General features: G+C 37.6%; 1 protein-coding gene across 1 annotated transcript in view; it reads left to right on the forward strand.

Annotated features, from left to right (window-relative positions):
• Faf1 (Fas associated factor 1) overlaps window positions 1-16688 on the forward strand; it is a 296484-nt gene that overhangs the window by 189354 nt on the left and 90442 nt on the right. The window contains exon 13 of the mRNA XM_051171269.1: window positions 2829-2983. Coding sequence (XP_051027226.1) covers window positions 2829-2983 — 155 coding nt within the window. The remainder of the gene's footprint in view (window positions 1-2828; window positions 2984-16688) is intronic.

Genomic DNA, 16688 nt, shown 5'->3' on the forward strand with positions numbered 1-16688 from the left:
CAATGTGGGTTTTTCTCTAACTAAACACTTTCCTAAAGTTTCCTTGTGGAAAAATAATGAAGTCATCTCAGAGTTTTTAAAGAATTTTTATTTCTTTTTCACCGTCTGCATTCGCTTGTCTTCTCAGCATGGATGTTTAATCTTCCTAGGCTTTGTGAATTGGCCCAAATGAATAAGTGGTGAGCTGTCTCTCTAGGAGCTAGAGGCTTATTCTAAGGGCCTAATCACTGAGTAAACACATCTTTGCCCTCCCTCTCACAACTGCGATATAATAGTTGAGATTCTAGCACAGTAACCTGGATATTGCAGGGACCCATGCTTTGAAATGCAGAATGCCTGATCCTCCAAAACAGACAGTGCCTGGTCTCCGCCTGCCTCTTTCTTCTTTTTAAAATTAAATATTGCCGAAGAGATGGTTTTCTTATTGCTTGATATTGTGCATTAGTGCCCTGGATTTCCAAGTTTGGTTTCAGTCAACACTGTCAGCTGCACTTAGAGGGAACCCTGCGTGTTGGGTGTCTTAGTAACCTCTTGGGCACATATGTGTTTGGTTTGGGAGAACATTTAAATTAAATCAGTGAGAGAGCAATGCAAATCACTAATCTCTTTCCCAAAGTCTAAATGTTCCTTTGCAGTGTTCTTGAGAGGAATAAGCATTTTAAAGATTTCGCTATTGCTATTGTTTGATTAGAAATCTGCTGATTTAAAAGTGGACAGCTCTCTTGTTCCCACTCTCATTAAATGTAGTTGCTGAGATACGATCAAGACGAATTAGAGGTTGACATCCCTCTGTCTATTCAGCTAGAAAGCTAAGAAGAGGCGCCCTGAATTTGTTAGTGCAGCCTGGTTCACGTTTCTTCTCTGAAGCCAGAGATTCTTGATTCACTTAATAAAAAACAGATTTAGCATTTATCTCTGACATTTGGTGTCTTTTTTGCCAGGGGGCCGTGGTTAAGATCAGTACTGAAGTTTATTTCATCTAACAGGCTGGGACCTATGTAGTCTATGGCTGCAAAGAAGACTGAGAGGCCCAGTCCTGGCCCTTGAGAGACTTTGTCTAGAGGGGAAACTTGTAAACAATTATAATACTAATGGGGAGAACTAGGAGCCAGCCAGAAAAGGAAGCTCTTAACTCTGACTGAGGGTATTAAGGGGGGCTCATAGAAGCATTTGCCTTGAGCCTTTAAGGAGGAGTGGAATTTGCCAGATAAGTATCTCTCCAACAATGTGTCTGATTACAAACTTCCTAGAAGCCCAGTTACTGTTATCCATAGTCCTCAACAAAAGTGAAGAATCCCTTAGACTTTTCTGTTCATCGTTTTATTGCCTATGTTTCCTGCTGGGTCTGACACAAGGGGAATTTGAACAAATGCTTATTGAATGAAAGAATAAATGAATTAACACCTAGAATCGTGGTAGGATCAGCCAAGCTATTTATAGCCAGGCGTCCCATCCCTTTTCCAGTTACATGCTGTCTCTGAGGCTCTGCTCGCTTAAGCCAGGCGCATTTGCCCTCTCTGCATCACACAAGTACTCCCACATACCTCTTGATTCTAGAGTGTTTCCAATTTCCCTGCTGCTACTCTAGTAGCAGAGAGAACCCTAGACTTAGGTTCAGACAATGTAGGTTGCAATTCTAGCTGAATTTCTTACTGACTACGTGGAAGTTGAGATAAGTCAATCCTAAACTTGAATGTCCTCACATGCTAATGAAGTTCTGAGTACCTGTGTCACAGATGCATCCTGGAGATTTGTGTAAATGAGAATTGCAAAATTGAGAGTGTATCCTGTTTATAATAGATGATTTTGGAATATTCTGCCTATCTAGTTATTCTCATCTATACAAAATTGTGCTTTGAAGAAAGCATCGTCACGATTCTTTTCTATTATTTTTATAATCTAAGTTCTTAATCAGCACTGTTGCGAGCGCCAGCCGTCCATTAGCCTGGCCCTTCTGTTTAGACACTTCCTTTTGTGGAGAATCCCATGCAGCACAGGTTTACTTGCTGTCATCACATCCTTATGTAATATGAAAAGAAAGAGCTCCAAGTTTCTTTGAAATCTTTCTTTGACAGATTTCACAAAGAAGTTTGTATCCTTATGAATGAATGTCTTCCTTATTATATGCATTCCCCGCCATAAAATTTTAACTTTCTTTTTCCTGATAACTGTACACTCAGCACTAAGAAGTTAGTGAACAAATATTTAGGTCGTTTCATTGTTGGCCATTGGAACACTAATGCACTACAAATTATCTTGTTGAGTTTTACTTTTTAGACTTGATTATTTTATTGACTGCCAAACGACAGAAGACACTAGGACAGCAGGTATCATTTCTTATGGACTAAATGTTTTCCTGTCATTTTTTTTCAAATGCCAATTCAATGGTACCTGCTCTTAAATAAGGACTTTAATAGAGGTGCATATTAATAAGTTTCACATTACCAGTGGAATTGAAATTAAAGTTCATTTTAGACTTTTTCAAGTAGAACAGACTTTTCAGGGATTTTTCTGTCTTACTGAATAGTTTAGAGTAAATACAGTGTGCATTAAATATGAAAAATGTTAAATCTATTTTATTTAAAGAAAGTGCAGTTCTGTGGAAATTCTGTTCAAATTAGGCTTGCACATAGTAATAGAAACTACCTACAAGCATCCTAAGCTCTTAGAGTATAAGGACATAACATGCATTAATGCTAGTAGGTGCTCTGCGACCTCTGAAGGTAAGGTGCTCTTTTAGGGGCGCAGCATGTAGATTATCTCTGCTGCTCAGAGATATCCTATTTTAGTGGATATTTTAATTGATTGGTCTTTTATCCTCTTTTCAGAGAAAGCTTCTTGCTATCTACCTCCACCATGATGAAAGCGTACTAACCAACGTGTTCTGCTCACAAATGCTTTGTGCTGAATCCATTGTTTCTTACCTGAGTCAAAATTTTATAACCTGGGCTTGGGATCTGACAAAGGACGCCAACAGAGCAAGGTAATACTGTTATTCATAAGCTATACGCTGGACTTCTATTTTTTAAAAAAACTAAGTATTCAGTGCATTTGGCTTCTCCTTATCATCATTGTGAATGTTTTCCAGCCTCAGCATTAAATTTTCTTCCATTATGCTTCATTAGATAAAATCTATTATAGCTAGCACATGTAGTTATTGCCAATATGAAAGTATACTTTAATTTATAAAACCCTTCTTGAATTAAAAAATAACATGAAAATATAAAACTATTTTTGTCTTTAAGTGCAACAAGACAGAGTACATTTCTAGTAAGTTGTTGATTATTTAAATAAAATCTGTGTTTTTATTATGCTCATAAAAAGCAAAGTAAGTCTCAATAATTCCAGTAATACGTTTATCTAAAAAAAATAAAAATAAATAACATCAGCGAAGAAGGCAGAACATTCTGGACTACTCCAGTGGAGTTGGTAATAGCTTTACTCTAGCATATGCTAATTGATCTAATCGCTTTATTGCACACATTCTTTTGCACACAGCCAGCAGGGCATCCATGTTCTCCTTAGGAAGAAAAAAGCCTTTTCTAGTTGTCAGCAAAACTTAGTTTGCTGATCCTAATATCTGTGATAAATAATTCTTCATAATCTGCCTCTAGCAGTATCCTTTCTGAAATATTTTTATCATGTTTAATTACACTCTGGTCATAACATCCTATGATGCTACTTTGGGTGTGTTAACGCAGTCATAATTACAGACTTATAAACAGGGAGGAAGATTAAACTAATTCACTTCAAAGCAAGCCTATCAGAGTTACTTAACAAGCAGTTATAGAACAATTAGCAATAATTTGATTTGTCCTTTTAGTTTATGGCTGGCTGGAGTTTTGGTCATTATTCAGACTTAATTTATGTAATCTGAATCTGAAAGAAAGGCAGTTCTTTCCTTAACCATGAGGCAAAAAGAATGGTAGAGCAATTTCTTCATCTAATACTTCATTTCTTTAAGCAAATGGTTAGGGAATTTCCTAGGATGACTCAGTTCTGCCTTGGAAATGTTCCCTGTTATACATAAATAAAGAACCTTTAGCACCTGTATTTGTTTAAATTAAATCAGATTATTATTCACACTCAGTTAAAGGTGATGAAAAGCAGTGCCAAAAACAGATAAGAATGCAGCATCCAGGTCTTTCATGAAGCAAAATACACAGACTGAAGACTTGGCTAAATCTTTTGCCATTCACTAGCAGTCAGGACTCTCCTGCTTTTCTTTTACCCACAGCTCCGTGGAGAAGGAAACACTATTTCTGAACCATCTGTAGTGGCTAAGTTCAGCTGGCTACCTGCTGTCATTTTGTTCTATCCTCCATTTAATTCCTTAGTTCCTTTTATTTTACAATGACAAAAAATTGCAGTGTAGTTTCTTTTGAAAAACAGTGTTTGAGGTTTTTTTTTTTTTTTTTATGACTAGCAATCAACAGCCATGTAATTGCTTTGTTATGTTTTACTAAAGAAGTCTGTTAAGTAGCACAACTTTGATACACTAGTAATAAGAGTTTGCAGGTTACAGAGACACCTGTGGTGACCAAAGCGACAGAAGCTGCTTATTAGAAAGAGCTGGTACAGCTGTGTCCTATTAACTCCTTATGACACTTTTTAAAAAAATAAATAAAGGCTTTGTTTAACTATTTCACAGTGAATTGCAGGACTGACTGTGAAGTGTGATAGGCAGTTTCAATCCACATTTTAAAAAATGTGTCAATTATTGTCATGAAAGTAAGAAATGATACTAAAGACTGAAAATAGAAACATCTGGGAATTCAGTTTAACAAACATTGATAGAAAGTACAAATGGGACATTGCAATGAAAGAAAATGAAACTATTTGTGGCATTTAAGAAAATTATTGTGCTTACTCAAAAGCTATTTCTGTTTATATTACATATTAGAAATGAATCTTAAATTTAGGTATTCCATTTCTCAGTATGAAAGTAGCAAATAGAATTCTGCAACTACTTTTGATGAACAGACTTGTAATTATTATTAAGGCAAATTGGAAAATACATATTTTATAAATACAAGATAAAATTCCATTAAAATATCTACCAAACAGCAGAAGTGGATTTCCTTTGATCTATAAAACTGTAAGATAATTAGATTGATTTATTTCCATAGATTTCTTATTACCTATCAGATTCATTTAAATAAAATTGTTTAATTGGATTTCCTGCTGCATGATTGTTTTTCGATATTTTATATCATATTTATCCAAAGATGTTTATTAGGAAAAATTATTGCATTATTCATTTGATTCTTTTAACATTGACTGGCAAATGTCTAGCTTTCATTCTCAATTCAGTATAATACTGCCTGCACTAATGTTTATTGATCAGTGGGCTACATCATCAAAGGGGTTAGGGCATCAGTGTGTATTACTAGAAAACTGAATTGAGAAATTTACATATGCAAAGAGAAAGAGACTTTCCCATACCAGAAGGTCCATGCTGTGTTTCCTCCTAACTTAGATAAATATCTACCTGCCCACCTATCTGTCTTCCTTCCTGCCATCTTATCTTCCTGCTTTCCTATTTCCTACCTAGTATAGTCTAAGCTGACCCCAAACTCAATTGTGTGAGGCTGGGGGTTGAACCCTGAGCTTCAATCACACTCAGAAAGCATGTTACCAACTAAGGCTAATCCTGAAGTGTGACTTCTTTCTAATAGATAGTGATTATTTGGAAATAAGTTCTTGGTAGGTTTTCTGGCCACAAAGCTATCTGTCCTAGTCATATAATTGTAGAGAGTCCTGTGCCTGTGAACTATTTAGAGCAGGTGCTTCCTTGTTAGCTTTCTGGGACTACAACTCAGGGTTAGACCTCTGGATATTGGCGTCCAATATGAGCATGGCCTTGATCATCAAATACTTTCTTCTTAAGAAATATAATTAAGCACATAGAAGTGTCAGTTCGCCAGTCACAGTTAACTATTGAACCAAATGAATGTTTTGGTTTTTACAGATATGAGTGAGGGTGACAGTTACTAATAAAAATTAATTTCCTGATTTGTCTAACAAATTTTTTTAAACTTTCTTTTTCTTGTAGTTAAGCTGGCTGCTAATGCCTTCTTCCACCTTTGCGTGTTGGATTTGCCTAGCTGAAAAATGGTTTATTAAGCATCCTATAAGATGTTTTGTATTAATTTGGACTTCTCACATCTAAAATGATGCAGATAGCTGCCTAAGTTGAATAACTAGGTAGATCAGTCTATGTCAATATAAAATGAATTATTGTAAAATCTATATTGGATATGGAACATCCCAAATCTAAACAGACTAAACTTTAGTAGTATTGCATAGTGTCTGCCTTTTCCCTCACTAAATGTTATCTCCTAGATATTTTTAATACATTGTTTTATTAAGGATACTACTTTTTTTTAAATATCTGAGAGAAAGAAATTCAGTAAGTACTTAGTAAATAAACACATGTATCCAATTCCATCTAACAATGTTCCTTGCCATTTCAGGCTTTCATATTTAAATGTTTTCTTAGTCGAACAATTCTATAATTTGTCTAGTTGGATTTTTAGAGTCATTCTTTTTACAGAAATAAATGGAAAGCCCTTGGTAGTCTTCAGAGGTGCTAGAAGGTATATTCTTTTTTTTTTTTTTTTTTTACTGTTTTTATTATTTAATTGATTTATTTAGAGTACATCTCAATTGTTATCTTCTCTCTTGTATCCTCCCATTCCTCCCTCTGTCCCTCTTCCACCCTATCCCCCTCTCCTAGGTCTATGACAGAAGGGGATCTCCTGCCCCACCATATGGTCACAGCCTGTTAAATCTCATCTTGGTAGCCTGCTTTTCCTTTTTCTGAGTGCCACCAGGCCTCCCCACAAAGGGGAAGTGGTCAAATATGGGGCACCAGAGTTCATGTCAGAGTCAGTCCCCGCTCTCCACTCAACTGTGGAAAATGTAGTGTCCATTGGCTAGTAGAAGGCATATTCTTAACTGTCCATTTGACCAGAATTCCTCATAGATATATAAGATACACCTATAAGTGAATGAATTAAAAGTGGCCAGATGATAGACACTAAACAATCCCATAAATCAGTTCTAGACAAATCTAAAATTTCCTTTATTAAATTTACTCTATGTGCTTGAAATTTTTGCCTATATATGTCTGCACCAACAGCATGCCTGCTGGCCATGGAAGTCAAAAGAGCTTGTTGGATGCCCTGCAAGTGGAGTTAGGGGTGGTTGGGAGCCACTGGTTGGGTACTGGTAATCTAACTTGGGCCCTCTGTAAGAACGACACTTCCGTCTTAGCCACTAAGCCATAACCTCATCCCCTAAAAAATATCTTAAGAAAAAAATATATAGTCCTTCATGTTTATTCACTGAGTAAATATTTACTGAGTGTTTAATATGAACCACAATTGATGCCAAGAAGCGGAGGATGTAATATTAGACAACATATAATACTAGGCCTCAAAAAATAGTTAATAAGCAAGACAATAGCTATTTTGTAACATAAAATGTAGCACGTATTTTTGTAATCTATTTTAATGGGGTATTTTCTACTTTTCCTTCCCTCCCAACCCTTATTTATTCTAATACCTTCCCGTCTCCCACCACGAGGTAGCAGAAAAGAAGGTTAATGGGGAGAGGGGCCAAGGTCTCTTCCTGCGGTTAGGGTGGGTGGGTTCTTTGGGGCAGTACCAGTCTCAGTTGTCAGGATATCCAGCAGTCCAGGAAACAGCAAATGCAGCAGCAGCACAAACCAGCAGCAGCCTTCCTCCTCCTCCTCCTCAGGGGCGTTTTCTCAAAGTATTGTCTCTGTCTCTGGGCTCTGATATTTATACCCTCTCAGAGTCCTTAGGGTTCAACTATCTCAGCTGGCAAAGATCGCGCCCCTCTCCAAGACATCAGCTATGGACAAACTAAAAGCAGCCTCGTATCCACAGTTGGGATTAAAACAAAAACATAGCATAAGTGGGTTTCTAAAGAAACCAAAACTTCCACTACATTAAAATGTATCCAAAGTGCCTAGAAGGGGATTTCATTGGGAGTTGCTGTGCCTCACGACGTCTCAGGAGGACTTGAAAGAGAGGATACATAGAATGATGACATTAAAATTCTACCTTTTACTCATTCTATTCAAAGATGTGTATATTAGTAGCATTCCTAGCTTGTTGAGGTACAGATTTTAAAAAGTGTACTGCAATTTTTAAAGCACCATAACTAAGTGTTTGGAGTGGAGTCAGTGTCTCCTGTGGGGCATGATGGTCTTTGTCAGCTGGTAACGGCCTGCCTCGTGCCGCAGAGCCCAGAGATAGTGTGCCATGCAGTGGTGGCGAGCAGCATGTAGCAGTTTGCAGAGGCCAGAGATGATGCTGTGGTGGACAAAGAGAAGCCGTTCCACGCAGCAAGGAGACTGTTGGCTGCATTTGCTATTGATGGAGATTGGTATTGCCCCAAAAGAACCGAATTGACCCCAAACAGCCAGGAGAAGTAAAGGGGTCTGTGGCCCTTCTCCACAATAACATTCTTTCTCATAACCAGGGTTAAGGGGTTGGTGCAAGGGAGGTAGAGGCTTCAATACCCCAGATAAAATGGAGTTTAAAAACAAGCATCCACATCTCCCCATTGCCATTCCTGTTGCCTCAGTCTGGGTTAATGCACCTTCAATATTTTCCCATAATATTTCTAGGCTAGCTAACATTACGTGTATTTATTCTGTTGTATGATGTTTTCCTGCTGGGTTGTCATCCCCCTGGAGTGCTGTGTCTATAATCTCATTACTTTGTACAATGCCTTTTAAAAAAACACTATATTGGTAATAAGCAAATAATCTCTTGAAGTCTTGTTTAAAAAGTAATGGTAAGAGTGTACCACCTTGAGTAATGGCAAGAAAATTAGAAATGCTGCTGTGTCTCTAATTGTATTATCTTTCCCTGAAGCCACTAATAGGAATAATAAAACTACAGTCTTTCTTTCTCTTACAAAATAAACAATAAGAACAACAAAATTACCATAACTTAACCCTGTTTTCTACTGGCCCCAGAAGGCCATACACTATGCTCTTATGTGCCTGTGGACCACCTAGTAAAGGACTTATTTCCTCAGCTTTTACCAAACCTCCAGTATCCCAGAAACAGTTGTGCATTCAATCTGCCCCATTCTGAGATTGTACTGAACCTGCTGCAGTATAAATATCTATGGGATGAGAATACTGGGCTGGTCATATGGTGAACCGTATACTTGGACCAAGAACATTTCATTTGAACACTGTCTGAATTACCATAAATAATTCTATATAAAGCACCAGCATAATAAGCATTAAGGGTTTGGTTTGGTTTGGTTTGGTTTCTGTTAAATCTGTTTGGATACTTGTTTGATATATGAGAATAGTGCCATGAAGGACCTCCACTTTGAATGGGTTCTAGACACATAGGAATTAATGGAGATTAATGGATATCTCTTATTCTTATCAGTAATACCCGGAAGGCAATGCTGGTATATAATACCTTATTCTAGCAAACCTCTAGTCACTGAGTTTGACTAGGACAGTGCCAGCTAAATAGTCTGAGATATGTGATTATTAAAAAGTTAATTGCTGGGGCTGGAGAGATGGCTCAGAAGTTAAGAGCATTGGCTGCTCTTCCAGAGAACCTGGATTCAAATCTCAGCACCCACATGGCAGCTCACAACTGTCTGTAACTCTGAGATCTGACACCTAAACACAGACATACATGCAGGCAGAACACCAATGCACATAAAATAAAAATAAGTAAATTTTTAACAATTAATTACTTATGTCAGTTCATTTAAAATAAAGTCTTGCACAAAAGGGCAAATCAGCTATTGTACAGTATTTCTAAAGAGTGTTGAAAGTAAATACAAACTACTAGGAATGTCTGGTAGTGCCCAGGCAGCCCAGATTGTGCCCATGTAACACATACGACATTGTGGTAATTTTTGTATGCACAGTTAGTACAAGTGTCCACAGACATAACTCTATTGCCTGTGGATATTAGCTTTTGAACTTCTGCCCTTGGGTTTCTGCAAACTTCCCTGTTAGGATGACAGGTACTTGTTAGCCTTAATATTCAGGTGATAGTTTTCCATATTACTTAATCTTTAGCAAGAGTTAATTGACTTAAAGCATTTATCATCAGTAGGTTGTCTTCACCTGTATTTTCCATCCCAGTAATTAGTCATATTCGCAGTGGCTTACCCTTAATTCCAAACTCCTTGGCGGTTCATGCCTGGCTGAAGCCTAACTGATGACGTTACTCTAATTCTATACTCCATTTAGTCCAGCAGATATGGCCCAGGTGCAGGGTCTGCCTGAAAGACATGAGGAGTGTTCGTTTCCAGCTGGCTACCTAGGAGCAGATAAGGGTTCCACAGAGTTACACGATAAAACAGATGAGCGTGTTGTGGCCTGAGTGCTAAGACTTCCAGAGAGACGTCATGCTGGACTTCCATATCATTTTCCCAAACAGTCTTATTCCTTTTGTGTAACATTTTCCTTCCAGTACTTTTAAAGGAAGTGTATTGCCATCCTAAACATCCCAGGTCAAGGGCTTAATTAATGCTTTAAAATAAAGGTTCCAAAACACCAGGAGAGTTTGTCATTTTCTCCCTGGTTTGTTTTGTGAAGAGGGAGGAGAGAAGGTGAGGAGGAACCCCTCCTGTTCCATGATTACATCCTGCCCACTCATTTTCTCCTTTTCTCCTCTGCTTTTGATTTTTAGTGGCGGTCTTAACAGAATGTCAAGATCAATTTGCAGCATGGTTTAACTCAAGGTTTGCGTTCTGCCAGCAGCAATTGTCCCTGCAAACAATGCCGTGTGCTCTTGTAACTTCAGAAGCTTTTAGAAGGATCATGGCAAGGGCAGCATCTAATGACTTTATTAGTGTAGGGTTTCAAAATGGGCTCCGTAATTGTTCATATCTCTTTGTCAGCAAGTCATAATTACTGCTCAGCATTGTCCAGGAGTGCACTTGCGAGTAGTTTCCTAATAGTGCTGAAAGGAAGGGAAAGGGGCAATGGGTGAAAGGTGATGGCCTCTTACTCTTAAGAGTAAGCCAGTCTCTATGCAGACGAGCCTAAGCCATCTGTAATACATTCTTTTCTCTTTAAAAATATTATTATATTTTAAAATATCCTTTGAAGTAATTTAAAATGACCAGTTAAAAAGCTGTTCTTAATTCCCACTTTGATACTTCCCATACCACGTCCTAGCCCTGTAATTACAACTGCATGACGGCACATGAATAGCACTGGACCAGAAGCATTTGTGGTAGGAAAGCTTATCTGTTGTTGATATTAATCTAATTAATATTATTCAGGGAGTATACACTTAACTCATTGTTGTCAGTAGGCAGTCTATATGAGAATTTTTGCTAGAAAAGAACAGTGCAAAAACAGTACTATTGAAGTGCCAATACAAAGGCATATCACTGTAAATTTCTTTGCATGAAATCTGCTTTTGTCATGCAACATAATACTAAATTGTTCTGTGTGCTCTTTCCTCTGTGCTTTTGAATGTTTTGGTGGTACAGAATTGAAAGTATCTTCTCCTTTTCAAGATACATGAAGTCTGAGTGTAACATCAAGCCTTGGCACCTGTGTGATCTGTGGCTAAATCTTTTCTGATTCTCTGACCACTGCTTATATATAGTGTATACAAGGACTCACCTTCAGTGCCTCCTATCTGTCAGTTACTTGACCCAGTGTTTGTGTAGACTGAAAACTTGAATAGCCAACTGAAACAAATTCTAAGACATTTATAAAATGAAATGTTTCAAGTACATATGTCCCATCATGTTCTTTGCTTTACTTCTTGCTTGAAGTTGAAAAGGCATGAGATTTCTTTTAATAACTTGTCGTTATTAACTTTTTGTTGTTAAATTTTCTATTTTTAATAATTTTTGAAAGTAAATTTACATGAATTTCCTCTTCCCTTTTCTCCTTTCAACCCCTCCCAAGCACACCTTCCTTTGTTCTTTCTCTCATTCATCACCTTTTTTGTTAAAATTATTGTTACACAGACCCGTACACATTCATTCCTAAATATACAAATACAACTTGCTCAGTCTGTATGGTGTTACCTATGTATATATGATCTCAGGACTGATCATTGATATTGGTAACCAGTTGTGGGGCTCTTTTCCCTTGGGAAGACCATTTGCCCCACTCTCAGCATGCCCCAGTTGCTTACAGTTCCTTGTCTATGGCCGAGATGCCCACAAGCTTTCCCACCCTTGCATGTTAGTGTATCCACTGCTGTCATTACAGCTAGCCAAATGGAGAGAACAAGAAGTTGTGTGGTCCCCAAGTACACACCAGAGGAATAGGAAGTTTGTGTCTCCTAGAAGTGTCAGAGAGACTACATTCATGAAGCTTCTTATTTGTTCATTTGCTTATTTCTTAAAAACAGGGTTTTACTAAAAGCCCTTGTAGCCCTTACGGAACAGAAACTTGTTATAAAGATCACAAGCATGGCCTGGAACTCTCAGTGACCTGCCTGCCTCTGTCTCCTGAGTGCTGAAATTAAATGCATTATCACATCTGGCTTCATTATTAATCAATTTTTTTTATTTATAGTTGTTCCTGGAGGAATAATTGCTAGTATTAAGTCAACCAGAGGAGTTATAAAAGAAACATGTTAATTCAACCAATAAAATTATATGGAAACTGGGTTCTCTTACATTTTGTCCAGTGTTTGCTTGTCAGTCAGTGTAGCCTGGCCTATAATATGGTCAGTGGGTAAAGGCACTCGGTACGCATGCCTGGGGTCCTGAGCTCAATTCTCAGAATCTACATAAATGTAGAAGGCAAAAATCAACCCTACAGACTTCCACACGGGCACATAGCATCCATACCTACCACCAACATGCAAGCACATACACACACAATAATAATCTTAGTTAATCTAAACAGCCACCTGTTTAGAAAACTAAAACAAATGCTGACCAGGCTGTGGACAACAGGAAAACCTAGAAACTGCAAGCACTATGAACAGCAGTAAGAAGGTGACTCGGAAATCGGAGTAGATCCCCCATATGGCCCGTCTCTCCACCCTTGGCCTTCTGTCAGCAGGCTCCAAGCTAGCTCATCACAGGAGCACTAAACACACATGAGTGTCTGCAGCGCACTTTACACCACAGCTGAGTTATGTAACCTGGTTGTTTAGCAGCAAAGGAATGGATGAAGAAAATAGGGCATTGTGTATACAATAGAAGCTTTTTCAGCTTTAAAACAATTGTTACGTTGCTTGCAGGAAATTGTGTACAGCCAGAGGTACACAATTAAGTGTTAAGTGGGTAATCCAGTCCATGATCTTGGCAGTCTACCGGGATTCATAAGCCTTTTCTATAAGCTGCTGTTCTAAACTTTGTAGGCTGTTGAGATTGAGTTTGCTGCTGTATATATTTTAAAATGAAGCTATTTACATACTTGTCTTTATATCATAATCATTTCTTTGTTATTCCTTCCTTTACTATCCCAGTTATTCTATCATTTGTTCATCTCCCCCCAAAATTATTAATAAACATTCACTATATGCCAATTTGTTAAGCTTAAGGTGGTAAGATTTTCTTGCCCCTTATCTTCTTTCATATATGTATGTATCCTTTTTATTTAACATTTCCAGCTTGCCTGCTGGAATAAGATAACTTATTACTTTAAATATAGTATAAAACAAATAATGAATTGAAAACCAATTAATAATGGCAAATAGATGAGTATGTATAAAAAACTTAGGTTCACTTAAATTTTCTACTAGAATACCAAATTCTGCTCAACAGTTCTACCAGCAGACTGGGAAAAAGGAGGAATTCGCAGGCATACGTCACCATTCACCACACATTTTACCATCATAGTCACTGTCCCATATATGGAATTCTAACAGTGCCTTTCCAGATTTTTTGACATTAAATTCAAGGATGAATTTTATATATGACTTTTCTATTTGAGAATCACTAAGAACAGTGATAGCTATTTTCTACTGTTGTTTCACAAAGACAGATTATTTTACAGGAAAATTTAAAATACTAATCCCCTGTAGAAAATAGGGGGCTTTAGTGTAATTCTTATTTCAGCAATGGTAATTCTTTAGGGAGCTCAGGTGGTATGGTCCACAAGTATTACTTTTTGATGATGTAACACATGGCAGATAGACCAGAGAGGAAAGCCCTGCACTGTCAATCAACATGCTTGTTCACGCTTGTCAAGCACCAGTTGTATCACGTGGTGTGACCCCTTACAAACTGCTGGGCACAGGTGGATTATTGATCGAAAGCTTTGATGAATGATGGAAGTGCTAATACTTTGCAGTGTTGATCTTTTATATCTTAAAGACTTTCTTCCTGTGTATGGAGTCTTAACTTTCCTACATTTCTTATCCACTCAAGTGATAACTTCTTTTCAAATGAAAAATTGTGTATAAATGTCAGAATTCTAAGAAAAACTAACCAGCCCTGCAGTAAAGAATGCTGAAATGTTTTATGTAATTAAATCATAACATCTCCAAAATTGGCAGTTGAAAAAAGTTAAGGAACATGTCAACATGAGAGATACAGGTACATATTTCAACTTCAACACAGAAGGGCATTCATTGTTTTCAGCAGGAAGCTTATTTTAGGAAGCATGTCTTTGATCAGGAAGGAAGGAGAAGCTGGTTTTGACTCTGAAGCACACAAAGGAAAGGGAAGGAAGTAATATTGATAATCTGCAGACTAATTCTGGAATTAGGTGTCATTACCTTCATTATGTAGATGAGAAAGCAGAGGCTCAGAGAAAGTTGACCAAAGAAACAACTAATAAATGACAATGTCAGGCTTATGTGTCTTTAATTTTTTTTTTCTTCTCACAAGACTCTGCTACCTGCAATAAAATATGCTAAGGTTTGGATGTTTTGCAGCTTTCCCAAGTCAATGAGTAGTTTTTAAAAATATAATTATACAAAAATCAGAAAGGAAGCTTAGAAGCAAACTTGTCGATCAACACCTACTTATTTTAAAGGTCCAAATAAAGGTAGAACTCATGGGAACCCTGAAGACCATCATAACTCATACTATGTTTTAATTAAACATTTCAGAAGTAGTTAGAAAACACACACACACACACATACACACACACACACACACAAACAAAAGAAGAGGAAGAAAACTGTATTTCCAGCATTTGTCATAGTGCAGATAAAGGTTACTTGAAAGCATTAATTGGCCCATCCATACATAAATACGTGTTAGAATTAGGTATCGTGTACAGAGGTGGATAAGAGGAGATTCATTTCCTGGTAATGGCCCAGGAACATAACCTTGTATTGTAAATTTTCATCTCTTATTCTCTGTATTTTCTCCTAGAATATAATCTAAACTATTAAATCCAAGCCCTGGCCATAGACCAGATTACTGTTTAGATAATTTGATTAGTCAAAGCCAAAATGTTCTCAGTGTCCTTAGGATAAAAATCATTATCTTATCATATATCTAGCAGGCCCCTCTGTTTATTGACTATGGTTTTTTTTCCTGTAGCCATACTCATCTTTTTGTGAAGTTTTTTTTTTTTTTTTTAAGATTTTTCAAGGCAAGGTTTCTCTGTGCAGTTCTGGCTATCCTAACTTCCTTTGTAGTCCAGACTATCCTTGAACCCAGAAATTCATCTGCCTCTGCCTCCTGAGTGCTGGGAGTTAGGGTGTGTGCCACCACCTCCCAGCCTTGTGAACTTTTTTAAATTAAAGTTTTTCAGAATTTCATCCTTCCTCCCTCCCTCCCTCCCTCCAACCCTTCCCATTCCTTCTCGAGTTCATGACCTCTGTTTTTACAGTTCCTTTTGTTGTACTTCACACACACACACACACACACACACACTCACACCACTAAAAATACGCCATCTACTTAGCCTGTTTAGTGTCGCTTTTATTTTGTACATTTATTTAGGTGGCTTGTCTCTGGAGAAAGCTCATTGTCCTTTTCTGCAGCCACTGATTTCCTGTAGCTCTTCATCTGGCGTAAGGCCCTGTCATGTGTTCCTGTCCACACTGGTGTATTAACTGGTATTGTCATCATGCTGGTGCTGTGTCAGCATCAGCAACCATATTGTTGCAATTTCATGAGTACAAAATGCCAGGCATGTCTAGAAGACACTATGTAGCAGCCAGTATCTGCCTTTTATACTCTTTTCACCCCTATTCTATATGATCTCTGGGTCTTAGGTGTAGGGGTTGCATTATAGATGTACCAGTTGGGGCTAGGCACCCAATTCTCTGCATTTTAGCCAGTTGTGTATTTCTATAATAGTTTCTCTGTGTTTTATTAAAAAAAAAAAAAAAAGGAATTATTTGATGAGAGGTAAGAGCTATCCTTATCTGTGGGCATCAGGATAAATATTCCGAGTACAGCTAAGAAAATGGCAGTAGCGGATTCTCCTCAAAGGTAATTATCCACAGGTAGTTGTCTAGGTTCGCTGTAACTAGACCTGAAATCTTCCTGTGGAGTGTATTTAGGTACAATTGACAGTTGTCAATTGCCTCCAAGGTAGTAGTGTGACGATTGCAATTATTGGAGATATTTTGCCAGACCTGTCGTTGTTGTTTGTAGGTTTTACAACTATGAGCTATTCTAGGACTGTTTATTGTCTTCTTCCCTTGGCAGTTTTATAGCATGTTTGTATTCTATGAGATTGGTCCTTGGGTAGGAGGCTTCCAGCTCACTTCCAGCTT

Source organism: Acomys russatus, chromosome 29 (genome assembly GCF_903995435.1).
Source record: "Acomys russatus chromosome 29, mAcoRus1.1, whole genome shotgun sequence".
NCBI lineage: Eukaryota > Metazoa > Chordata > Mammalia > Rodentia > Muridae > Acomys > Acomys russatus.